Source organism: Ahaetulla prasina, chromosome 7 (genome assembly GCF_028640845.1).
Source record: "Ahaetulla prasina isolate Xishuangbanna chromosome 7, ASM2864084v1, whole genome shotgun sequence".
Taxonomy (NCBI): domain Eukaryota; kingdom Metazoa; phylum Chordata; class Lepidosauria; order Squamata; family Colubridae; genus Ahaetulla; species Ahaetulla prasina.
Genome location: NC_080545.1, coordinates 67,655,868 through 67,682,359, shown reverse-complemented (window position 1 = coordinate 67,682,359; position 26,492 = coordinate 67,655,868). Strand labels below are relative to the sequence as shown.

At 39.4% G+C, this 26,492-nt stretch overlaps 1 protein-coding gene and 1 long non-coding RNA gene across 8 annotated transcripts in view; one reads left to right on the top strand and one right to left on the bottom strand.

Moving 5' to 3' along the window:
• The window catches only part of PDGFB (platelet derived growth factor subunit B), a 43,262-nt gene extending 37,501 nt beyond the window's left edge, over positions 1–5,761 (bottom strand). The window contains exons 1-2 of one of the 2 annotated variants that reach the window (XM_058191010.1): positions 3,036–5,761; positions 2,402–2,502 (exon numbers count right to left, since the gene is read on the bottom strand). In XM_058191010.1, coding sequence (XP_058046993.1) covers positions 2,402–2,491 — 90 coding nt within the window. In that variant the 5' untranslated portion in view covers positions 2,492–2,502; positions 3,036–5,761. Of the gene's footprint in view, positions 1–2,401 lie in introns of both variants that reach the window. The other variant, XM_058191009.1, reaches the window with a different exon arrangement.
• LOC131202236 (uncharacterized) lies at positions 39–25,700 on the top strand. 6 transcript variants are annotated; one of them, XR_009156102.1, is made up of 7 exons: positions 39–430; positions 527–674; positions 5,797–6,000; positions 7,704–8,192; positions 10,384–11,755; positions 17,139–17,219; positions 17,309–25,700. It is a non-coding gene; the product is annotated as an uncharacterized LOC131202236 (long non-coding RNA). The 6 variants fall into 6 exon arrangements; XR_009156103.1 differs by lacking the exons at positions 527–674; positions 5,797–6,000; XR_009156098.1 differs by lacking the exons at positions 527–674; positions 7,704–8,192.
• Positions 25,701–26,492: the final 792 nt, after the last annotated feature.

Below are 26,492 nucleotides of genomic sequence, written 5' to 3'. Positions count from 1 at the left end.
AGGAATCACCGCCGCAGACATTTATGCCAGTACTAACCGGGAACCTCTAAGGAGACCAAGAGGACTGCAGCAAGGACAACAGCATTTGGGGAGGTGCTACCCACACAGGTTTACTGCCACTGGAGGCCGAGAGGGCTGCCCACTCCGAGAACAACTCCCCACCCCCAAAGGCTGTTTCGGTTTAGCCCGGGAGAAGATGCGAAGAAGGGCCTGGCAGCGCCCGCGAGCAGCGAGAGGAGGGCCCAAGGTGCGCCCGTCCCCCTTTCCTCCCCTCCGGCTGGATAAAGTCCGGGCGGGTCCGGTGGTTTTCGTTGCTACGACCACCTCCAGCGGGATTCAGAGGAGGCCGTCGAGGAGCGCGTGACGCACCTCCTTTCCCCCTCCCTCCGCTCTCTTCTCCCGGAGAACAAAAGAAGAATTCTTTGCACAGGTTTGTGGGCACACAAGTAACCTGAGGTTTGGCAGCCTTCCAGATATTCTCTTGCTCAGGAAACTGCATACCGATTTTCTTTCTTTTTTTTTTAAGGCTCTAAAACAAATCATCTGGTTGGGAAGCCTCTGTTGCTCTAGGAAGGGGGGAGGCGAGCCGCAGCGACCCCCGGAGGAGAATTTCCCCGCTGCCCGGGTTCGCTTATACAGCATTTCATTAATTTCTGGGCCAGTCTTACTAATAGGTACAAATTAAGGGCAAACCCGAAGTTTTTTGTTGGCTTCCTTCCACCTGCTTTATTTGGCAAAAAAGGGGTGTGACTTTATACAGGTTTATTTGAGCCTCTGTTATTCTCTGTAAATGATATTGCAAGATTGCCTCTTTTCTTCGAAAATGGAGGCAGTTTTCATTCTTTAAACAATCCTATTGTGCAGTCTCTCCCTTAAACTAGGCATTCCAAATCGGCTGCACCTCTCTTGCCTGTGTGCTCACGACCCCCCTTTTCATTATTACTCTGCCCATACCTAGGCACACAGGTATGGCTTCTTGGCAGGATAATGGTAATCTCCTTGCCATCTTTGGATTTGTGAAGGCAGCACACCTACCCAGCATTAAGGAACTGGAGCCTGCCTCTTACATTGATACTTGGTTCAAAGCAATTGGCTGTACCCTTTTTTCGAGAAAAGGTCCAAAGAGTACCCCTCCAAAAAAAAATCCCCAACCCCCACATCAAAGAATTTGATATACCCCCAAGTGCCAATGAAGCAGAGCTGAGCAGGACCAAAAGTAATGCATATAGAAATTGCAGAGACTTTTTCCACGAGATCAAAGGGAAATCCAGCAACTCTGGCCCTTTAAGAACTCCTCCCTACCCAATCTTCATATTCCCTGTCTTTCCTCTTGGGCATTTGTTTGGAACCGATACAGGATCTCTCCCGTGGCAGCTCCAACTTGGAACAGCTGGAAGAACTACATCCCCAGCTAAATATCCCCCCAGTTGGAATTCCTTTTAGTTTGATCCTCCCACTGTAGGAGTGTGTGAGAGAGAAACCTTTGCTTGTTTCATTCAGACCAGCTCCCTTGGGCATCATAAGAAATATGCCAGGCTCCCTCCATTAACTAACAGAGACTCTCCCTCTTCTACCCTCTGTATGGCAGCTACCTGGGCTGAATTCCCAAATAGAGTTCTCCAATTTTATCAATGTCCAGATCTTCCAAGATAATCTGGTATTGTACAAGATGCTCCTTACCTTTCAAAAGCATAACAAACCATAAGCATTAGATAAGCAGTGTAGCTGGAATACACTGGAAATGAGAATGCCAATACAACTTTCCCCCCCACAGTATTTGAGAAATAAAAATCACTGGTTATAAGTGTATCAGTCACAGATGGACAAATGGGTGTCACAGCATCAACATGTTCTCATGTAATATGATACTGATAGCTTAACTTAAAATCTTGGCTTGCAAAAAAAAAAAAAAAGGTTTTCTAGTTCCGACAAACAGGCTGTAGGTGCCTTTTTTCCATGTTAGGAGAAAATGAAAAGACCACATGGACTGTATTTACCCAGACTGGACAACCATAAACAAGGCACTTCCAGGAGCAGCTGTTTGACGATTATTATGATTAAAGTCCAATTGTATTAACACTTTCTGGGGAGTAAATCACATTTAATTTCCTGGGAATTCCAAGTAAACATGCATAAGATTGTATTGTTTTTCTAAATACTGGAATCAGTAACTCCACACCCCGCCCCCAGAATAATTCTTTCAGGATTTTTTTTTTTTCAGAAAAGGTAACCAAGATGTCAGTTTAATTTAGTGGGTCAAAATTAATTTCTCCATTCTATAAGGGAAAAAGTGTGCTGGTAATTACCTACTTGTGTTTCCTACCCTTTGCATATACTTTTATCATTACTTAATGTTCACCAGGAGGTTTTTGTTACTATTTTTTTAAAGGCAAGTACTTACCTCACTGCTGATGAGTGGCAGGTAACAGAGAGACACGAAAAGCAGTCCAAAATTCATGCCGACTCCAATCCCCAAAAGTTCCAGACACATTGAAGGAGAGTCTTTTTTTAAAATAAAAAATAAAAAATAAAGAATTAAGATTTCCCCAGTTCAGGCAGACTTGAGAGTGAGGATCTGCCCTGACTGTAATTGGTTGTATATCAAGTGTAGAGTTCTTCACTGCCTCATTTCAGTCCCAGTAAACTTTCTCCCAAAAAATAATATGTACTCTTAGGGGTGGGGGGAATTAACAGTTCCAGAGTGGAGGGACTTGATTACTAGCCTGCCTTCTCTTTAGAGAAGAAAAAGGTATTTGTAAAAATAAAAATTTAGTCATGTCCCCATCAAAATCTTAGCCATCCAAAATCAGTCTCTTCCATCTACATACCCCTAGTAGTGCAGTGTGAGGTCGGTTTCCCTAGATTTGGCAGTTCACGTGAAATCAGGTCCTCTTAAAAGATTTTTTTAAAAAAAGTCTGCTGGCAAAAGCAAAATTATTTAGACTGCTTCTTCAAAGCATTAAACTTCAGCCATTGAAAACCATACAGGGAGAATGAAGATCTTCAAGTCCCTCATTTTTTCTGATTTGACTTACACTAGCCCTTTGCTTGGAATCATTTGGCTGTGCTTCTCCGCCAGCCGTCTTTCCAAAGAGCAGTGGTAGCCTTGGTTGAGGAAGAGTTTTGAGGCTTCAGTTGTTATGTTTGTAGACAGGTGAGCAAATGGTTCTTGCTGCAGCAAATATGTGTGTAAAGTCTTGCAAAACCTCCTAGAATTGCTGCAGTTGCTCTCGCTGATCCTTGCACTCTGTTGCAGCAAGGAAGCAAAAGGTCCGCTCTCTGGTGGAAGCAGACACAGCACCAAGGAGAGAGCAAGTTGGGTCTCAATTTTAGTCTGCAAGAAAATAAGGTGCTAGTATTACAGTTCCTTCTTTTAAAGGAGACGAGGGGGAGGGAGAGGAGAGGGGGAGGAGACAGGCTGCCAGCAACTCCTCTCTTGGCTATGAATCAAAGAAAAAAAGAGAATTTAGTCTCAGTAGAATTTTTCAAAATCTTTAGCTAACAAACACAGTGCGAATGGAGAAACACCTCTGCTTTCTGAAGATAGAACCTGGGAAATTCTGTTCCTTCAGGGGAAAGCGAAAAGTGGGAGGATAGTTCTCAGGATAGCATTGCTGTGTTGTATTTTTGGCTCCTAGTATTCTCTGTTGAAGCATAGATACTTGGCGACAAGATTAATATATGTTCTTCTAGCTCTGCTACTTCAGTGAATCTAGAAAGAAAGAGCTTGAATTATCTTTGATCTGCCTGCAGAAGCAGCTAAAAGAAAGCCAGAAAGATATACATGATATTAACAAAAGAATCCACCGAAGTTGGCACATGTCATTGCTTTCAGTGCTGGAAGGCAACTTGTTGTTATAGTAATAATTTCCAGAATGTAATAAACATCCAAGCTTCGGAAAATTGAATAGGAGACATTTATTGAGGGAAGTTCGGGTAATTAGTTGTTAAATGAAAAAAAAACAAGAGTCAACATTTTCTATTAAAATAAAAGCATAGCCCATCATGGTATGGAAACTACATTTGATGTTATTTTTTTCTACTCACATTCCAAATCGTTGCTCAAGAGGATTAATTCAGTTTATACACGTTAATCCCTAATATGGGTTTATTTTGGCGTATGATACTATATATTATGAAAATCCAGCCAGTAGCTATCCACTTACAAACCAGAGTAAGTCATTATGTTATGGGACATGAGCCAATGGTGGTTTATTTAAACCACAGATTAAACCACTATATGTGAACTTGGTCATAAAAAGCAATTGTAGACTCTGCTCTTATAATATAATGCTGGTCATAATCTATGCATCTAAATTCCCTCTGGTAAATTGCTAAGATCCTTTTCTGCTGCGTCTAGTTATGAAATGTTCCCCAATAATAATTTGTTACACTGCAAGTAAATACATTAAATAAATAAATTTGGTGCCTTTTTGCAAACTTGAGGCCTTCCTTGATCTATGATCTAACTTACTATTGTCTGCTGCAACAGCTGCTGCTCATGCAGAACCCTCTCTAAGTGCATCTGTTCAGACTCTTTAAACAGAGTGTCCAGGGTGGGGGATTCCATTATTTATATATATATTACATTACATTACATTACATTACAGCATATATATATGCTGTACTGTTGGGCTCTGACCATTCTGCCTGTGAGATCCAAGGTGCTGTTGCTCATTATTTTTCTGGCAGTTTCATGATCTTTCAGGGCAAGTGATTTCAGAGCAGGCCCCCCCCAGCCCCCCTGCATGGTATTTTTAAGACCAGACATATGAACATAAATTTTATATTATAAAGCTTCTCAGCATTGGAACGAGGCATGAAGTCTCTGCTGTAAAAGATTGATTAGATGCAGAAACCAGGCAGCATTGCTGCCAATCACTTTGTTGCTCTTTAAATGGAACCATTTTTACCCTGTCATTCCTTTTTCAGCAGATGTCATCCTAAATGTTTTCTCATCAATATGTCTGGATCTGAGTGCACATTCCAGCAGTTCTGCTTTCTCTCTCCTGTGAAGTGATATAGCTACCTAGATCTCCTTCCATTGGATGGTAAAAGGGCCAGGCCACCCATTAGCAGTGAGCCATCCAGAGGATGATCAGCTTAGAGATGTGGTGCTATGGCAGCCAACAGGCTCACTGAGAGGGTTTTATCTATGAGAAAGACAAACTGCATAAGAGCAACACTGAGAAAGGAGAATGATTTTGACAGTAGCCTGAAGAATCCCAACTATTAATCAATGGTTCTCAGGATTATAATTCTCCACTATGGATGTTCCTAAAGATTTGCAGGAAAGGGTCAAGGGTGAAACAGCTGGAAGCAAATGGATTATATAGTGCTTATTTGATGGTGGCAGTATTTAGTCCAGATGTTCCTCTTCAGTTGTGTCTTAAATAGAACTATAAGGATTGTACAGATTCATAACAGCTCAATAAAGCAATTTCTATTTATCCAATTTGTACAGCTCAGACATAATATATAATAAGTGGCACAAGCCAAGCCCCCTTTCTCCTTCTCCATCAACACATTGACTCTTGTAAGATCAAAGAATATGCTCTAATGTCAGTTTATGTCTTGAGATTTAGACATTCTTTACAAGGCAGAAACTAACATGGCAAAGAACAAAGCCATGGATGGAGAACCTGCAGCTGTGGCAGGAGTTCAGTTGTCAAGATCATTTGTCCATTTTGTTAAGGCTTTGGGATTGTCCTGTTACCTATGTAAAACTCCAGGACATTTTGTTTGTGTATTAAGGTTTTTCTTAAATGCTATTTATCTGAGCCATTCATTCTTTAGGACAGGGGTCTCCAACCTTGGTCCCTTTAAGACTTGTGGACTTCAGTTCCCAGAGGCTGTATTGTGACTTCACATAACATCTAGAGTTGCCCAGCATTCAGAGATTTGCATGATTGTACATGTCATAACCGGGTGCATAGCTGCTTCATAGAACCTCTGATTGTGGAACGGAGCTCAGAAGGAAAACTCTGCAGTAACACAGAGGTTAGTTTTGCACTGTAAATGAACACATTCATGGCTTGCTTAATTATAGTTCGATGAATAAACCAAAATGTGCTGAGCTCAGTCTCTCCCCACCCCAACCTCTTCATCTGCAAAGTAGCTTTGCTCCCAGAACTTCCCGTTAGCAATGTATATTGGGAATGCTAAAAGTTGTAATCTTACTATGTTTGGGAAACATTTCTAGTATTTTGACCTTGAGAAAATTATGCTGCCTTCAATTTGCATTTTAGTACAGTTAGAAAGCTCCAGCTGGCCATCACAATGATTGCTATTTAAAGTATGTAAATGATACAATTGGCACGTTTAGTTCCATGCAGTTTTGCTGTGAGTTGTAGAAGAGAACCTTGGGTCATTTAATTTCTCACCACTTTGCCCCAGCTGCAGTGGTTAAATTTTATGTACTTTTAATAGGCATTTAGGATGAAGAGATGACTAGCTTTCCAAGCATTGGAATATCCCCTAGAGGTTACAGTGGAAGGGATTCCCTCCCACCCACCTCCTCCAGGAGGAAAGAGCAGCTGGTTTATTGCCCACAAATATTGGATATTTCACAGTACCGAAGAGAACATAGCCCTTCACAGAAAAACAAAAAGTTTCCTTGACCTTGCTTGAATATATGTTTAGTTTGAATTATTGATGTATTTCTATGTTTATTTCCTAAGCTGTGGGCATCTTCTCATTAGCAATGCTAGCCCCACAACTTCCAGAAGTCCCTAAAACCTAATTCTGAACAACAGCAAAAAACAAAACTTTTTAAGATGTTTCCTTACATTGCATTCCCGTGGACCCACTGAACGTAGTACGACTAAACTACTTTTAAATTCAACTTTATAGGACCATACTGTTAAGCATCTAGACATATTTCTCTAATCTTCATAAGTGTATGCCACCAAGATCAGATGAAAAACTATTTCTTCATGGTGTGAACTTCATAATCCCTTTTAAGTACATCAAAGTGAGAATGTGCAGAGTCTAGGGTCAATATAGTAGGAAGAGTGATATTTGTGGCATGAAAATCCCAAGTTTTGTTTTTTAAGTCTTTGGCGCACTGTCTTTTCCATATCCGGCTAAATTACGTGAGATCTAATATAGGGGAAAAGGTTATTTATTTACACTTGAATGATGTGTGGCAGAATTTTTAGAATCATAGCTTTAAAGACAAGCTAAATCTTAGCAATTCAGACAGTGAGGAAGAGGATGTTTAGAAAAAGACCTTCAGTTCTGGATGGAGCTTGAGGTAAATACAATTCAAAGAGCTTAAGCTTTCTGTGGCTATTTATTTATGTATTATTTAGTGACTGTGTTCAGAATATAAAAGTGGATATTTATTGAACATGAGAATAAAATACATCATCTTTACCTGTAGGAAGATAGATGCTAAAAATCAGTTGTTCTATATTGTAGCTTCCCCAAAGCAAACTTCTCAAATCTGGCAGGTTCTATTTGGGAGACGGGGAGTGAAATTTTAGAGCAAATGACAAATGTGTATTTTGGCCTAAAGTCCTCACATGGCCAGGAGGTTAGGCCAAAAGACATGGACAGAGTCAGGGGAAAAATAAATTTAAAAATAAAAAGTAAATAAAAAAATTAAAAATAAATAATTTTATATAATTTGATTGTAAAACAAGTTTATAATTTTGATTACCTCTATGTACTTTATTTTTTCTCACCTCATATGAAAATAGAATTTTATGCCAATCTGGGGAGATCTACGAACTACATGTTAAACAACACCAGCTATATGTAGAAGTTATAAGTTAGTGGACCAGAGGAATGCTGTCGATATAATTTACTTGGACTTCAGTAAAGCATTTGATAAAGTAGACCATAACCTACGACAAGATAAAGTAGAAAAATGTGGGTTAGACAGCACCACCACCAGATGGATTCGTAACTGGCTGACCAACCGCACTCAGTGTCTAGTCTTCAATGGAATTACATCCACATGGAGGGAAGTATGCAGTGGAGTAGCTCTGTTTTAGGCCCAGTACTCTTCAACATCTTCATCAATGACTTGGACGAGGGGATAGATGGGGAACTCATCAAATTTGCAGATGACACCAAGCTGGCAGGAATAGCCAACACTCCAGAAGATAGGCTCAAGATACAGAAAGATCTTGACAGACTTGAACATTGGGCACTATCTAACAAAATGAAATTCAACAGTGAAAAAAGTAAGGTTCTACATTTAGGCCAAAAAAACAAAATGCACAGGTACCGTATATGTGGTACCTTGCTCAATAGTAGTAACTGTGAGAGGGATCTTGGAGTCTTAGTGGACAACCATTTAGATATGAGCCAGCAGTGTGCAGCAGCTGCCAAAAAAGCCAACACAGTTCTGGGCTGCATAAACAGGGATAGAATCAAGACCACGTGAAGTGTTAATACCACTTTATAATGCCTTGGTAAGGCCACACTTGGAATATTGCATTCAGGTTTGGTCGCCATGATGTAAAAAGGATGTTGAGACTCTAGAAAGTGTGCAGAGAAGAGCAACAAAGACGATTAGGGGACTGGAGGCTAAAACATGAAGAACGGTTGCAGGAACTCGGTAGTTTAATGAAAAGAAGGACTAGGGGAGACATGATAGCAGTGTTCCAATATCTCAGGGGTTGCCACAAAGAAGAGGGAGTCAGGCTGTTCTCCAAAGCACCTGAAGGTAGAACAAGAAGCAATGGGTGGAAACTAATCAAGGAGAGAAGCAACCTAGAACTAAGGAGAAATTTTCTGACAGTTAGAACAATTAATCAGTGGAACAACTTGCCTGCAGAAGTTGTGAATGCTCCAACACTGGAAATTTTTAAGAAAATGTTGGATAACCATCTGTCTGAAATGGTGTAGGGTTTCCTGCCTGGGCAGGGGGTTGGACTAGAAGACCTCCAAGGTCCCTTCCAACTCTGATGATATTATTATTATTATTATTATTATTATTATTATTATTATTATTATTATTATTATTATTATTATTATTATTAAGACAGAGTTTCTCAGGACCAATATGTTGGTTATGTGGTGGAGCCGTGGTGGTGCAGTGGTTAGAATACAGTTTTGCAGGCTAACTCTGACCACTAACGGGCTCAAGGTTGAGCCAGCCTTCCATCCTTATGAGGTAGGTAAAATGAGAACCTACATTGCTGGGGGCAATATGCTGACATTTGTAAACTGCTCAGAGAGTGCTGTAAAGCACTATGGAGCGATATTTAAATCAAAGTGCTATTGCTATTGCTATGTCAACAGCCATTGGTCACTAATCTCTAAGACTGAGAAACTCAAGACAGAATGTCTATTAATCTGTGGAACAGGCAGGGTAATGAAGTGCCAAAATGAAACCACTCCAGGTATAAGAAAGTCTCCACTTTATGTTGACAGAGAGTGTTATAACTTAAACTTTATATACAATATAAATTCTTATGTAGTCTGACATGACAACTATTTGGATAGCTTCTGCCAAGTTTAAGCCAGAGGATCTGACATCACATCTGTTTCTGAGACAAAGACATTTGTAGCTAGCTACAGTGATGCCAAAATATGTGTCAAGACATCACAATATTAGCTCTACGCTTTCATATGTGTGAGTCTGCATGCAAGTATGTAGAAAGCACAATTTCTGACACAACAGAGGTGTTGTCAGTTGGCACCTACTTGTTCCCCCACTGCAGGTATCTGTGCTGACACATCAGGTTGTGAAAACCTCTTCTAGTTATAGTCATAGTTATAGCCATAGTGAAAGCAGATGATAGAATCTCTTGCAACTGAAGTCCACATAAATTAAAATGCGTTTTTTCAATCCAATATTGTGCTTGTTCTGGTTGCTACAACTAACAACCACCCCACCCACCACCAGTGCTGCTAGATAAGGTGATTAAGAAAGTGATTAAGATAGTGATCACACTAATACTCTTGAGCAACCTATTCCAACTTGGTATCTTCCAGTTGCCTTGGATTATATCTTCCATAATCTTCATTTAGACAACCTGTAGTTGGAGATGAAGAGTTATATAGACCAGGAGCTCTGGAGCACAATGGACTGGGGGGAAATGAGTTCCTGCTTAAAAAACTGCATTTTAAAGAAGTGTGGAATATTGGCATATTGGATTAAGAGATTAAAATATCTCGGCACTGAGTAATCTGTTCTTGTGCTGAAATCTAGAACCTGAAAAAATGAAGGAAGGCTTTGGGATCCGAAATCTTTCCAGATGTTAAAGGAGATGGTGGCATTTGGGGCAATGTGCCATAGCATGGCAGAATCTGTCATTCAGAGTTTCGGTTTCTACATCATTCATCTGACATGAAGAAATAGATTTAACAGAGACATAAATTGACTTGCACACACCTAAAACTTGTATCTTTAATTCTACTTTACAGATTCAACAGGATATCTAGGTTGGTGTTAGGGAATTCTTCCTTAATATAATGAGAAGTCATTTTTTGCCTGTCCAGCAACGGAAAACATCACAAGGATCAGACACCAAAACTATCTCAAGCCCACTTGAGAACCAATGACCCATATGAACTAAAGCAATTGGAAAACCAATTTCAATTTCTCAGAATGGATTTGGAATTCCAGAAGGGGAAAAATATTTTAAAGTGGAAGTGGAGAGAGAGGAGAAGAGAATTGGAGTATGAGGAATAATTTCAAAGTTTGGAACTGGACAGAATGATGGAATGATCAGTTAGGAACTGAGAGGTAAACAGAGGAACATCAATCCAACATTTCCCACTGCTCCTAAGGAAAACTGGCAAGTTCCCAAGGTGAAATTAGTTACTGTAAGTGGACCTTACTACTGTGAACCTTACCAGAATTTGAGGGTGAAGTTTTATCCATGAGAAAGAGGGATATCCCTTATGTAACTACTGTATGTGGGTAGCATATCTTTTCCTTGGTACATTTTGGAGGGGGTGTGAGGGCCAGTGGAATATATTTTCCATTTTATATCAGCTATATTTTCAGAGTGTTTAGTTTTCTCCTCTTGAGAATGTAGAAGATATAGTGGCTGTTCCATCACAACAGTGGTGGCATGTCTCCACCACCGCCCCTCCTTTCCAGAGTTACTGAAGGATGAGATTGCATGTAATAGTTTTATGGATGTGGAAGGAAAACACAATGCCTATCAAAACGGAGGAGAAGAGAGGAAGAGAGTTTTCCTCAAATGTATCTTCTGCTCTCATGTCTCCCTGTTTTCATCAACAAAGAATTAACAGCTTTCCCCTTAGAAAGTTACGCATGATTCTACTTTCATTTTTCTCTTTCAAGGTTCAGGACAGAATGGAACTCTTCAGCCATGAAGAGCATTTGCTCAAAAAAATTTCTATCACTGCTAGTTATTTCCTGTTTTGATGGAATGAAAAAATACCCAATTTTCCTTCTTTATTTTTCCAAAGAGCCAAATAACACTGGAAAAGAATATCTCCCACCTGCTCTCCTTTCCATATTAATCCGAATATAACAATCATTTATGTTATTTGTGTGTGTGTGTGTGTGTTAATTTCTGATGTACATCACATGTTGTTCCTTTGGGATCTTGGCATATTAATCTTCTTGATTTGCGGGGCAGGGGCAGAGTATTTAACTTCCCTTTTTCTTGTCTGCATCACTCTCCAGTCCTACTCCTTCTACCCCCATTCTTCATATTTGTATTCTGTAGAAGCAGCTGAAGAAAGGAAGCCTGCTGTACAAGAGTAAAAATAGATCCGGCAGTTACTCAGCTCCTGAGAACATGATGGTATGACTCACGAGGTAAAATAAAGATATGTGAAAATCAAAAGCTGTTGCATTCCCCCCCCCCCAAGCATTACACATATATCCCCCCTCACTTTTCCTCCTACCTGGAGAAGTTTGTGGCACCTGAAGTCTAAAAAAACCCAAAGGAAAATAAATTGTTGAAGTTCCAGGTAAAAGCAATGGGGTTGGAAACCTCTAAAATCCATCTATATTTCTATACTCCGCTTTCCTGCAAATTTCATAGTGTCTTGGAGGAAACCATGGATGAAGGGATTCATTTCATTTACAGGGTCCTTTGTAATTAAACCGGTGGTTGTTAGGATGAGGACTTACTGGGCCCTCTTACCTGTCCCTGTATACTTTGTCTTGGAAATGTAGAAGATGATTCCTTACTTCCAATCCATGGGGGGTTTATGCCTTTGTTTGTCAAACTCAGCAACTTTAAGATAGGTAGATTCCCAGAATTCTCCTGCCAGCATGCCAAATTTGAAAAACACTGTTTTACACTGTTTCGTTGTATGTTTCAGAGGACTGAAGCAGTACTTTAAGTAGAAACATCCTTTTATATTCACACATAATTGCTGCACTCTGGACCACAATTAGTACCTCTTAAAAATAAGTAACTATTTTTAATAACTAACATGAAAATAAGTTTGCAAACTTGCAGGACATATTTTACTATCTCAGAATCATATGTACCTGGAGAGCTTCATATTATTATTGTAGCCTTCCTTATGCGGTGCCCTCTATGTAAATTGAATACAGTTCCTATAACAGGCAACCTGTTGCATGGGTCTCCTCCTTTTTCCCCTCCCAGAATTGTTTTCTTTTGGTATGGGTACTGATTAAAGGTCTGAACCTTTTGATTATTCTATAAACTAAGCCATAACTTGTCTAATGATAATGTATTGAATTAAACTTTGTAGAAGACACTAAGTAATAATTCCTGTTTTACAAACTGCATCGTCATCATATACCAAAATACTATATTTCAGATGCCTCTGTGAGCCTATTATTATATGTTGGTTACATTTTTGTCCTTTTCTGATGTTTTCTTTCTCCATGCATCTTCTTCCAGAGGTCTTGCACTACAAAACTTTCCAGCCCTTATAACTTTGCAACCCATGCAAATAAGGATTACAGTACACAGTTGTTACGTTTCGACTTTTTGCATTTTTCTTTCTTTCTTGACTTCAGAAATCCATCTTACTTTTTTGAAACACTTTTAGAAACTTGAAGATTTGCAACTCCTTTCATAAACGTATCTCAAATTCCCTTAGTAATGGCATTTGCATTGATTAGGAATTTGGAATTTTTTCCCCTGTATGACTAATAGAGATAATTCTGCTTTTTCTACAAGGTGGTTGTCAGAAATCCTGTCTCCCAAACATTCAGCCCTTAATTTTCTTTGTGAGAAGCAAAGTAGCCTTTTTGAGATGTAGTCATCTTTCAATAAGTTCATCATTCCAGAGTCATTTTCACACCATCCTCAATTACACAAATGAAATACCTCTGCTGAGAGTAACAATACTGAACTTTGTCTGTAAATCCAGTGAGAATTCCATCTATCCCTATATATTCTGTGTACATTCTGTTGATCCTTTGTATCTTCCAAGTGATCTAATTATCACTTAACATTTTTTTCTTTGGTAAGTCTGGCACTATTTTTTGTAGCTGAAGAAACGGGATCCAATTTGTTCTTCTGATATTACAGCTAAAATGTAAACTGGTAAAGGGACAACTTTTCTACCTTCTGCTCCACCCCAACCCTTTTTAGCCATTTCGAGAAGAAGAACAATAGCCCAACGCATTCAGCACTTCCTAGTAGATCATCTGCTCAAACAAGCTGCCCCAAATGCACATCCATCCCATTGGAATGGGCTAGCATGTCTTACCTCTCCCTCCCTGGCTCCCTGGGCCCAGACAAAGTGGCATCTCTGCAAACAAAGACTTTCAATAGCTCTCCTGCCCTCTGCCCTCTCCCAAACAATGCAAAGTTACAGAATATTGTCCACAGCTGAGTAAAAAGCCCTAAATATAGAACCTCTGATGTATTCTTGGTTTCCTGCCTGTCGGGCGTCCATCTACCTCCCCCCTTCTGCTATTGGCTATACTGTCACTAATCTCACACACTCACAACTAACACAAAGGGAGTGAGATCACCAAGACCACCTCCTCTCCACTTTAGAGACATAGGGGATTTCCAAAGTTTTGCCCTTGCTTTTAAACCAGAATTGGAGTGGGAATAAATGTCACCAGGCACAAGTACTGCATGCAAGGCAAGCTGACTCTCAAACAGGGAGCCTTTCACTCCTCTTCCTCTGCACCCGTGTTTAATTCTGGACCACCCACATAGTCCTGCCACTGCACGTGGCCTTTAAGGTCTGTGCTGGATATCTGCTCCATTCTGTCAAACCATGTTTCCCCCCCCCCTTCCTGTTATTGTACTCAGGTTAACATTGACAAATCTGTCATACCAATTTGAACTTCACTCTGTACTGCAGTAGGGCATACAGGTAATAATATCAAGGAATAATCATTCACCCATAGTTCTAATCCTTAAGGCCACTACATACAGGCAAAAGTAAACTCGGTATCTGGATCACACGTCACACTAAGCCAGCAAGTGTTTTGTTTAGTTTTGAGGTAGTATACATGAGTCCAACCGTTGATTTGATGCTCAGCATGTGCCAACTGTCATTCGTTCAACAAATTATTTTTTTAAAAAAGACATTTATGAGTATAATTTCTTATTTACTTGGCAATAGGTTGAGAGTGCCCCAAAGACGTCTCTGTAGAGAGTTTAGAAGATAACCTGCTAATGGATATTAATCTCTAGTTTGGAATAGCAGAAAATATTCCCTAAAGACAATCTGAAAAATTCGTCATATGTTGAAAAACCCAAATAGAAGGAATTCTCCTACCCTCAAAGTTTTTGTTAGGTAATTTTATTTGAACAAAAGCACAAGTGAAAAATCAGACCACACCTTTATAATTACCGTAATTACATCAAGGGTTGCTGCAAAGGCTGATTTAGCCCTACACAATTTATTATTTGCTGGGTTGACTCAGGACTTAAGAGATGAGCGTTCTACTTCATTGGGAAGTCAGTTTCCCAAAGAAGCTGGCTTTCATTTAAAACAGACACACCCCTTTTGTAAAACCAAGGATAATTACTTAAAAAAGCAGTGGGCCTGCCTACAAATATCCAACAGGAGGTCCAAATGGCACCTTTCTAATTACCCTCTTTTTTTCTTGTCTCACAGACAAGCTGTGTCTGTTCCCTATCATCGCCTTTTCGCCAATGCTAGTTTTGGAAGAAAATTCTCATTACAATATTTCCCTCATGCAGCCTTGCATGTTTACAGAATTGGCATAGGATTGATCCAAGATTGTTAGATTCTGCATTTCAGGGAGTTCTGCTAAGGTTTAAGGGTGGTTATTGAGCCTACGGTGGTTGCTGCTGTCTTCAGAATAAAGAAAACAGCATTATGGCATAAGAAGACAATCTCCACCCCTTTGAGGTATGCATGCAACATTGCAGTGCAGGTAGAAAAAAGGGCAGGGCCTGCATGTGATGATGCTGCAATGCTCCCGATATCAGGCTGGCCGCCTTGTCTCTTCTGTTGCCACAGATGCTGCTGTGTCTATGTAAATTTAATTGAGACAGTTGAGAGAAATGCGGCATTAATGGAAGAGAGGGACTTCAGGGATATTTCTATATCTACATACTAATGAACTTCTAAAATATGTATATTTGCTCACACACGCACACACGGACATATGTATATGCATATATGTATTTACATACACACATACATACAGTAATATATGTGTGTGTATGTATATGTGTATATATATGTATGTATGTATATATGTGTGTATATACATACAGTATATTCTGAGTTCATAAGTTCTGTGTATGCAATCGGATGCAGACTTGTGCATATTACATACTGTAGGTAATTGTATAGGTAATTCTATGTTCCTGATAGCTGAACATGACCCCCACTGATAATTATATTTGCAAGTCAGTGAATTATTCAGAGTGTTGTATGTACCATCAAGCATGCGTGCATCTGTGATTCAAATCACTTTTTATGAATCAAAGGTAATAATGCATGAGAATGCTGGAATTGAGGTATCAGTATGTAAACCAAGTGCTAGAGCTATTTTCAACTTTGTCCATATTGCTTGGAATTTATTTACGGATCATTGAAATATGACTCTTTACACATCTAAAATAATGACCCAAGCCATCACTACAAAGTAAATGTGTTTCAAAGCACTATTGTTCATGGTAGTGTTAAATCAATACTTTGTTGACAAATGTACCACCAATATTTTGCAGTAACAGAAGAAAAGACTTAGTCTGTAGGCCTCCCCATCTTCTTTATCAGGGCAGTTTTTCTGTTGAGCAAAAATGGATAGAGAATTTGTATGGCTGGAAGGTATTACTTTAAAAGGGGTGCTTTGGAAAGCATGTGAGTGAAACATGCCTCCTTGAAGCATACGTGCATAGACAATAGTCCTGGAACCAGTAATGAAACAAAGTGCCTATATGTGCAATAAATAGGGGAAACCTTTGAAATAGTAGCTCTGGGTTTTCCAGATGATAAGGCTGCTTTAATGTTGGAAGATGGGTGGGTGGGTGGGAAGGATGCTTTGCTCATGCTAACCATTGCAGCATCCCCATGGTCAGATGATCAAACTTCCAGCGCTTGACAATCGATATGTATTTACAACAGTTACAGCATCCAAGGGTCATGTGATTACCGTTTGCAACCTTTCCAGCCAGCAAAACTTTCTGATCAGCAAAACCAAAGGGTGGGGAAGCCAAATTTGCTCAACGGCTGATACTGATTTGCATAACAACTATGGCAAAAAAAAAAAATGGTGGTAAAATCAGGCATAACTCACTTAACCAAGTTTGCTTTGTTAGAAATTCTGATCCCACTGTGGTCATAAATCAAAGACGACCTGTAAGGAAAATCATTTACTAAAATAACTGAGTAACTCATAGCCCCACGACTGCATTAGGCCAGGGGTCTCCAACCTTGGCAACTTTAAGCTGTCGGACTTCAACTCCCAGAATTCCCCAGCCAGCAAAGAACTTGCAGTCCGACAGGCTTGAAGTTACCAAGGTTGGGGACCCCTGCATTAGGTTTCTGAGTCACCCGAATTGCAGTTCCAATTTTTTGCCGTAAGTGGGAACAGATAAAAACTGTGATGTATGGCCCTAACAAAAATAAGAAACAAAATGCCCTTTCCATATGCATTCCTATATAATTGCTTCTCCAGATTCACTCTCACCCATATGTGCGATAGCCCCCTACTCTTCATAGATGTAAAACGTGGTCTTTGACTCCCCAATTGTTATCCATTCTTTTCTTGACAGTCTACTTCTGACTCGTGAAAACAAGTTTCTAATTACACGGACTCTTTAATTAAAAAAGAAAGAAAAGAAAAGAAACCACAGGTTAAAGAACTTAAAGACGTTGCCATATTTTACATATGCACCACCCACTCAGCTCCAAATGCTAATGGGTAATGCACTTTCTTTTACAGATTCTAACATTTGGAATTTTTCAGAACGTTTTATCAAGGACTTAATAAAGAGGAGTGCATGAATTCTGTTAAATAAATACAAAAGACTGATTACCACTTAAAAACAAAACAAAACCTTGTTTTGGCAACTGTAGCCAGGACCAGCCTATTCCTCTCTCCACTCCCACTCCCCATTCTGTGTTCATGCAAGGAACAGGTGAAACATGCTATGCATTCGCACAGTCTTTTTTTGTTTTTGAACTGTAAAAGTTTAACATTTTCCTCTCTCTTTTTTTGCCAAGAATGGAAAAGGGAGGGGGCATTCCTTTGGAATGTGGCTTCTATCTCCCATGGTAGTTGATTATCCATTCAGCAGAAGCATGGAGGTGGGGGAAGCACCAGATCTGTACTATCCAAGAAGCGGGGGAAGAAGCAGCAGCAGCCACAATCTGAATCACAGATGGAAAATAAATAACAAAACTGAGGAGCAGAAAAGGGGGGAAATGATTTCCTCTAAGTTACGGGGAAGCTTTTCAAACAGGTAAGAGATGAAAGGCAATCCACCCGTGGGCTATGCAACCAGTGATCCATGAATCACGGTTTCTAATTCTATCCCAGACAGAAAAGGAGGATCAGGCAAGCAGTGATGGAGAATGGTGATATACTGTAATGAGGGATCAGTGGTGGAGAATGAAAACTACCGCTTGGAGAGAAATTCTTTCAGACTTGGATGGAGTCCTGGAGGAGATTTGATGCACCTGGAGGATGCCCTTTGAGCTCCAGTAAACAGACTGTTGCCCTCCCTAGATAAGATCCAAGTCAATTAGGTGTCTGCTGATTTGAGATTCTCTCAAATCCAGATTGAATTTGTGGACAGTGACTGAACCTTTGTTCCAAGGTAATTTAGAAAGAAGGGAGTTCATGTGATGCATGTTTTCCTAGGAGGTAAACAATAAATGTTGCTTCACCTTCCAGACCCTTAACTGTAAAAGACATGCAAAGGGTGCCACATTCACAGAGCTGCAAATCCAAGCCTTGTTTTTATTTAAAGATATGAATTATTCTGCAAATATTCTGCAAAGAAGAAAATCTGCAAACTCATTGCATCTGCACACTGAACAGCCCAGTTGAAAGTGAAATAAGTAAAACTAAAATTTTCACCATTTATACTGATTGCAGAATTTGCATTCTCCTTGTGTGTCTACAGAACAGGAGCCACTTTTCTCTGCCTCCTTTTCCATGTTGTTTGTTGCTTGTCAATCAAATGTTTCATGTAAAGGCCACATTCACTTGTTCAGCAGCCAGAACAAAAACGAAACGCAGCTAGTAAGATGCATTTGAATTAATTATTCTTGAGTTATATTTCCCTGCCTTTTGCAAGATGCTGGGTTCCCCCTACTAAAATCCATACTAAGAAGCCTTTGTTTTTAAAATTACAAACAATAAATGAGTAGCTCAGTGGTGGGTTTCAAATTTTTTTACTACTGGTTCTGTGGGTGTGGCTTGGTGGGCATGGCATGGCTTGGTGGGTGTGGCAGGGGAAGGATACTGTAAAATATGCATTCCCACCCCACTCCAGGGGAAGGTTACTGTAAAATCTCCATTCCCTCCCCACTCCAGGGGAAGGATACTGCAAAATCCCCATTTCCTCCCGATCAGCTGGGAGTTGGGAGGCAGAGAATAGGTGGGGGTTGGGCCAGTCCGAATTTTTACTACTGGTTCTCCGAACTACTCAAAATTTCTACTACCGGTTCTCTAGAACTGGTCAGAATCTGCTGAAACCCACCTCTGGAGTAGCTGTTAAGATTCTGGAGGAAAATTATATATACATTTTAATCAGCTCCTTTGAGTCAATTTCCCTTCCCATCATTCATTAGCAGGCTGGGTGCCAAAATGACCCTCTAATGCCTTATCTACCAGTGGAATAACTTATTTATGTCCTGGAACACCTGGCATTTATTTATGGTATGATGAGCGCTTAAATCTATTACCACAAAAAGTTCCAACATAATATATCAACTTTCTGAATTCACCTCTTTATATTTATTTACTTATTTGATTGGATGATTGATTGATTGATTTCTGCACTAGCTGACTCCAAATTGACTTGGCCAGTTCACACTATAAAAAAACACACCCACACCCATATTAGTTACCTGAAGGTACAGAAAAATGCAACAAAATAAGATGGAAATTTAGACAACCAACTCAAAATACAGTAAATGCCAAAGCTTCCATCCACTACTACCTCAATGGCTGGGAGAACAGCCAAGACTTTCCAGAACACCATCAGAGTGGGAGTCATCAAGATCTCGGGGCGGGGGGGGGGCATTGTCCTTCCAGAGAGCAAATTAAATTAAATTGAATTTGGAGGTAGAATGTGTAGTAGACTACCACTGCTATAATTGAATGGTGTCACCTTCTCCTTGTGCTGATCTTCCAGCCTCTCTTATATTATGAATATATGCGTCATACCAGACTGCATTAATGCTACACTATGCATGATAATACTAACTTTTCTCCCACTGGCAAACAAACTTGACAATTTTCTCTGTAGCTTCTGTAGCACAAATAGCTAAATTGGTTTTTTTTAAATCAACAATCGGTATCAATATCTTGAATGAGTATTGTCTTGTGGCTAAAGACCCACAAAATACAACTGAGCAAGATGGGAGGTATCAATAAAGGAGAATGTTCATAGCTCAGGATTGAAATGAGAGGCCCCTTGGTGCTCTCTGGGCTTGCTTGTTTTCTTGTAGATGTTTCATTATCCTAACAGCACTGATAATGTTACCTAGTTAGGATAATGAAACATCTGCAAGAAAATAAGCAAGTTCAGAGAGCACCAAGGACCCCTCAATGGGAGGTATATAAAACATCAGGTGTATCAATTAATCTATTATTGAAACCCTGTTCTAGATTCTTGTGGAAGTACCCACCCACTCCCCAGAAAAACAAACTTAAAACAAAATTTTGTATTGCCCCACAACCTGTATCAAGATCACTTGGCGGCCGTCTCCAGGAGAGCCTTTTACCAGGTTCGCCTGGTTTGCCAGTTGCGTCCCTTTCTGGACCGGGATGCCTTATGCACGGTCACCCATGCTCTCATCACTTCTCGTCTGGATTATTGCAATGCTCTCTACATGGGGCTACCCCTGAAGTGCACTCGGAGGCTCCAGTTAGTCCAGAATGCAGCTGCGCGGGTGATCGAGGGAGCTGCACGCTGCTCCCGGGTAACACCGCTCCTGCGCAGTCTGCACTGGCTACCTGTGGTCTTTCGGGTGCGCTTCAAGGTTCTGGTTACCACCTTCAAAGCGCTCCATGGCTTAGGGCCCGGGTACTTACGGGACCGCCTGCTGTTACCTTTTGCCTCCCATCGACCCGTACGCTCCCACAGAGAGGGTCTTCTCAGGGTGCCGTCCGCCAAGCAATGCCGGCTGGCGGCCCCCAGGGGAAGGGCCTTCTCTGTTGGAGCACCTACCCTCTGGAACGAACTTCCCCCCGGTTTGCGCCAAATATCTGACCTTCGGACCTTTCGCCGGGAATTAAAAACTTACTTATTCATCCAAGCGGGACTGGCCTGATTTTTAAATTTAAATTTTAAATTTTAAATTTTTGTAATTTTATATGGGTTATTTTAGGTTGGGTCAATTGATGGTTTTAATTCGGCCATTATTGAATATGTTTTTTAAATTGTTATTTTAACTTTGTATATTTTATTGTTTTTATCTTTGGCTGTACACCGCCCTGAGTCCTTCGGGAGAAGGGCGGTATAAAAATTTAAATAAATAAATAAATAATCATGTTTTTCAGTCAGAATGAAGGCACATTTGATCTCAAGTGATCCCTTTTAAGTGCAGTAGCTCCATGTGAAAGCTGACTCATGATCATGTTATGACAATGGCAATGTTATACTGAAATCCAGGACTGGTAAAGTTTATGGCTTTCTCAATTTGCTGATGATTTTGTTCTTTCTTAAACTTGGCCAGGCATTTGACCAGATCCACACCTTTGCCAGGCCTTGCTGTTCCACTTACATCTGTTCATTGCATCTTCCCTGTCTTCTCTGGGTATGCAAGTAGAACAAGGAACTGAAATAGCATCTTCCATTCACCTGGCCTTCTCCCCAGAGAGACAGACTCTGAGTCACAGATGTGCTATTTTTCTCAGCTGGGGACCACACTTGACATTGAGTGCCATGGTGGGCAATGTGCTAAACAAAGTAGATGGGGCCAGGAAAACACTGTGGGCGAGGTAAGACCAACAATTAAATTTAACATTTAATTTACAATTCAGGAAAAAATAAAGCTGAGATGATTAGTCCCAATGCGTTCCACAATTTTCTACTTTCTACTTCTTTTTTACTTCTGCCATATTAAAAACATATACTTTATTTTTCATCAGCTGATGTCTCCAAGTCACAATTGAAGGTCAGTTTAGACGCAAAGTATTGGCTCCTGCCACAACTATGGAAGGAGTCTGAATAGGTCACTCTTATCTCAAGAAAACATAGTGGTAGCCAAACACAACAACTAAGTCAACTAAGTCCCTGTGCTTGTCACCTTCTCCAGCCTTCCTTACAAACATACTTGTGCCCTTTCCCCCCTTTTGTTGCATGGGCTTCATCATAACAAATCCTTTGCCACACCACCTAGCTGGTGAGCAGTGCCAGTGAAACAAGTGAGAAAAAAGACTCCAATACCCCCCTTGGAGTCTGGTACCTGCTCCTCAGTTATCATGATTTAAAAAAAGCCTCTGAGCAAAATTCCTCAGCCAACCCAAGAATGCCATTTGGAACAAGGGAGGAAAGGCTGGAGAAGAAAGTACTGCAAATAAATGAAAGTTTGCACTCTCAAAACAAACACATGTCCTATTCCTTTTCTAAAGGAAGAATATTTTCTGATCTTCTTTTAGGATTTAATTGAAGCCTGAGAGGCTGCAGATTCATGGAGATGTGACTCTAGAATAAGATAGGACATTCATATTTGTACATCTCTTGACCTCCTCATTAGTGAATTCGTTTAAAAACACGATATTGTTCATATTGTGCAGTGAATAAAGTGAAATTCACTTTATTGCTGTAAAATATTTATACAATAAATTTTGTATTATCAAATTGAATCAAAATCATGGGAAAAATACATACTAATTCTACTGCATGGTATTAAACAATGTAATAGGCCAGATTAACTTCCTGAAGTAGGTTTACATAGTGTTATAGTTCCAAATTGGCTGTTGTTGTTGTTCTTCTACTATTACTATTACTACTTCTTCTTCTTCTTCTTCTTCTTCTTCTTCTTCTTCTTCTTCTTCTTCTTCTTCTTCTTCTTCTTCTTCTTCTTCTTCTTCTTCTTCTTCTTCTTCCGCCTCCTCCTCCGCCTCCTCCTCCGCCTCCTCCTCTTCCGCTTTCACTTCCACTTCCACCATTTTACCATCTATTAGAATTCACAGGAGATAATTCACATTTTTTTGTTACTTCAGAGACTGTCCTGCATAGCTGCTGTTCAGATTGAGTTTCATTGCCACATAACATGAACCATAGTGTTCTGTTCAATAAAGTCTGTTCAACCAATATCCATGCCCTGGGCATTTCATGAGAAAGCAATCTACATGCAGAAGATAATGAATGGCTATTAGACTTCTTGAATTTCATTACTTAGGAACTAGATAGTCTACAGTGGTAGGATGACAATAGCAAAAATAGCTTGAGCTCTCCTAGGCCTGTGCAACCTTCTTGCAGTCCCTCCCAGATAAAAAAAGGGAAGAGGAAACTATGCATCCCCTTGGGGGCAGTGTGTGTACAGTATGTGGGTGAGGGCAATAAAGTCCAGCCATTCCCTTGTCTTTGTTAATATGCAATAGGGATCACATTATTACATGTAAAAGGCATTCTCTGCATTCCAGGGCTTGCAGCTCATAGTTAAGCTTTATGGTTCATTGGTATGCTGCATGGTGGTCAATCTGTTTCTGAAGAAACATTTCCATCCTAGGAGGAGAAACCTCTCTGCCTGCAAGAAGAACCTTTAAGACTAAGACTGCTTCTAGCCTGCTGCCATTAACCAAGCACCAAACAACTCTCATTTCTTAGTGTTACTTTTCTGCTTCAATAATGTCAGTGCAATGTTATCTTATTCTCACACGTTTGTACACCTCTGCACATCCGTTTGATACTACTTTTCTCAAGTTGGAGAAGCAACACCTACTATATTTCTGTTCAATATACAGAGGAGTATGTCAGGAAACGAGGAAGGGTTGAGGGTAATCTCATGTAAATGTTTCCTTTTAATTTCCAAGTCGCCCCCCCTCCGCCTACCTGTTAGTCCTCTTCCCCTAGCCATTTCCAAAAAATAAAATCCATAATAAAAGGCAGAAAATGTGTTTTTTACTCCTCTGTTCTACCTAAAATATGGTAATTAAATTTCAACCACAGATTATTGTTGAAAGCAGCCAAAACACATAATCAGTTTTGAGGGATAAAATATAAAATTTTGTAGGTTGAAGAAAAGTTGTTAGGTTTCTAACTCCTAACCAATGTAAAAATGTTAAATTAATTCATTAAATATGCATATATTTGCATGTAGCTAAAACTAAAAATATTTGTTTAAAAATAAGGAAAAAACCTTAGAAGAAGCATATACTTCCCATTAGAAGGATGGAATGCCTCTTCTAAAAGGATAGCTACCGTAACATACAAGAATATTGTATTATACATACAATAACATACATACAAGAATATTAATACATATAATAATATAATAATTATTATATTATAATAATAATATAATAATTAAGAATTATTAAGAATACAAGAATAAGTAACATACAAGAATATTGTATGGTCAAAATTGGCAATGCTATATCAAATCCTGTTCCTGTCAAAAGTGGCATTCCCCAAGGCAGCGTTCTTGGACCAACGCTCTTCATATTATACATCAACGATCTCTGCGACCATATCACAAGTAATTGTGTTCTCTTTGCTGACGATGTCAAACTATTTAACACCATCAACAACACAACTACCCTTCAAAAAGACCTTGACTTTGTATCCGAATGGTCTAAAACTTGGCAACTCCAAATCTCAACCAGCAAATGCTCAGTCTTACATATTGGAAAAAAGAACCAAAAGACTAAGTACAAGCTTGATGGACAGTACCTTACAGATGATCCCTACCCTGTTAAAGACCTTGGAGTTTTAATATCAAATGATCTAAGTGCCAAAGCCCACTGCAACTACATCACAAAAAAGGCTCTAAAAGTTGTAAACCTAATCTTACGTAGCTGCTTTTCCAAAAACACTACATTACTAACCAGAGCATATAAAACATTTGCTAGACCAATTCTTGAATACAGCTCGACTGTTTGAAACCCATACCACATTTCTGATATCAACACAATTGAACGTGTCCAAAAATATTTACAAGAAGAATTCTCCACTCCTCCGAATACAACAAAATACCTTATGCCACCAGACTTGAAATCCTGGGTTTAGAAAATTTAGAACTCCGCCGCCTTCGACAGGATCTGTGTTTAACTCATAGAATCATCTACTGTAATGTTCTTCCTGTTGAAAACTTCTTCAGCTTAAATCACAACAATACAGGAGCAAACAATAGATTTAAACTTAATGTTAACTGCTTCAATCTTGATTGCAGAAAATATGACTTCTGTAACAGAGTTGTTAATGCTTGGAACACATTACCTGACTCTATGGTCTCTTCTCAAAATCCCAAAATCTTTAACCAAAAACTATCTACTATTGACCTCACCCCATTCCTAAGAGGTCTATAAGGGGCGTGCATAAGAGCACAAACGTGCCTACCGTTCCCTGTCCTATTGTTCCTCTTCATTATATCCAATTAATACAGTTATTACATACTTATGCTCATATATATGCTTATATATTATATAGTTATTTCATGTTAATGCTTATAGTGCTTATAATGTAATGCTTACACTGTTATGACAAAAATTATATATATATATATTTTTCCAGACTTTAGGGTTAATTTAAGAAGGCAGCTCCAAAATTTTCACAAAAATATACTGTCTTGCCATTTTGAGGAAGTTCTTAGCAAAGTGAGAAATTCTGCTTTCACTGAAATTTCAGCTTTTGCTTATCCCACTACTGCTCGATGGTTTTGCCCTTTGTTTACATAGTTAATTTCCATTGTACCCACCTTAATTGAGTGTTTTTACATTTTTAAAATAGTTTTGCCACTTTGACAGTGTTAAAAAATGTAGGCTTATTTATTTTATTAAATAAATAGATGTACTATAGAAGTGTTGCTTTGTTCACTTTGTAATAAAACCTTCAGTCAAGATTATATGATACAAGCAACCAGTATCAGTGCTAATTCAATGCCTGAGAATACATTTCAACCTTCAGTTTTCTCTTATTTGGTTCAAACCCACTTATTTTTTCTGCGTCTTAGATTCTCATTGAGAAAGGGAGGGAGGGAAGGAAGGAAGGAAGGAAGGAAGGAAGGAAGGAAGGAAAGAAAGAAAGAAAGAAAGAAAGAAAGAAAGAAAGAAAGAAAGAAAGACTAAGACTAAGAATAACTTTATTGTCACTTTGAATGTACACTAATCGGCATATATTAAAATGAAATTTCATTGCATACAGCTCTCAAAAGATCACCTCCATTATACACTACATAGGCATGACAAAATACATGCATACATACATAATTATGCATATATCCACGTATATTATATGACAAAGAAAAAAAGGAAGGAAGGAAGGAAGGAAGAAAGAAAGAAAAAGAAAGAAAAATATGTAATCGAGTTCTAGCTGACAGACTTCTTAGCAAGAGGGTGGAAGAATAAGTGGAGAATTGGGGTTGAGTTTTTATTCAGCATGAAAGATGGTCGCACTGTAGTGGAGCAATTCTAGTCTCCACCTGCCCCCACCCTGCCAACTATAGCTGATGATGTAGATAAATAAGTAGCTAGACTGAATTTCATTTCTTCCATTGGAACCAAATTTGCTAGAGGAGAAGAGACAATAGCATAACGAAGATGGGTGACATCCGTTTGACCCCAAATTCATTGGCACAAGGAAGCGAGAAGCCTGAGAAATTGGGTTCAAATGAAAGGGAAAACTTCCTTTTCCTTTTTTTTTCTCCACAGCATCTCCCTCCCACCCCCATTCCCATTTCCCAATTATATTGAAGCAAAGCAGAACCTCAATGTCTTGCCATGTCCA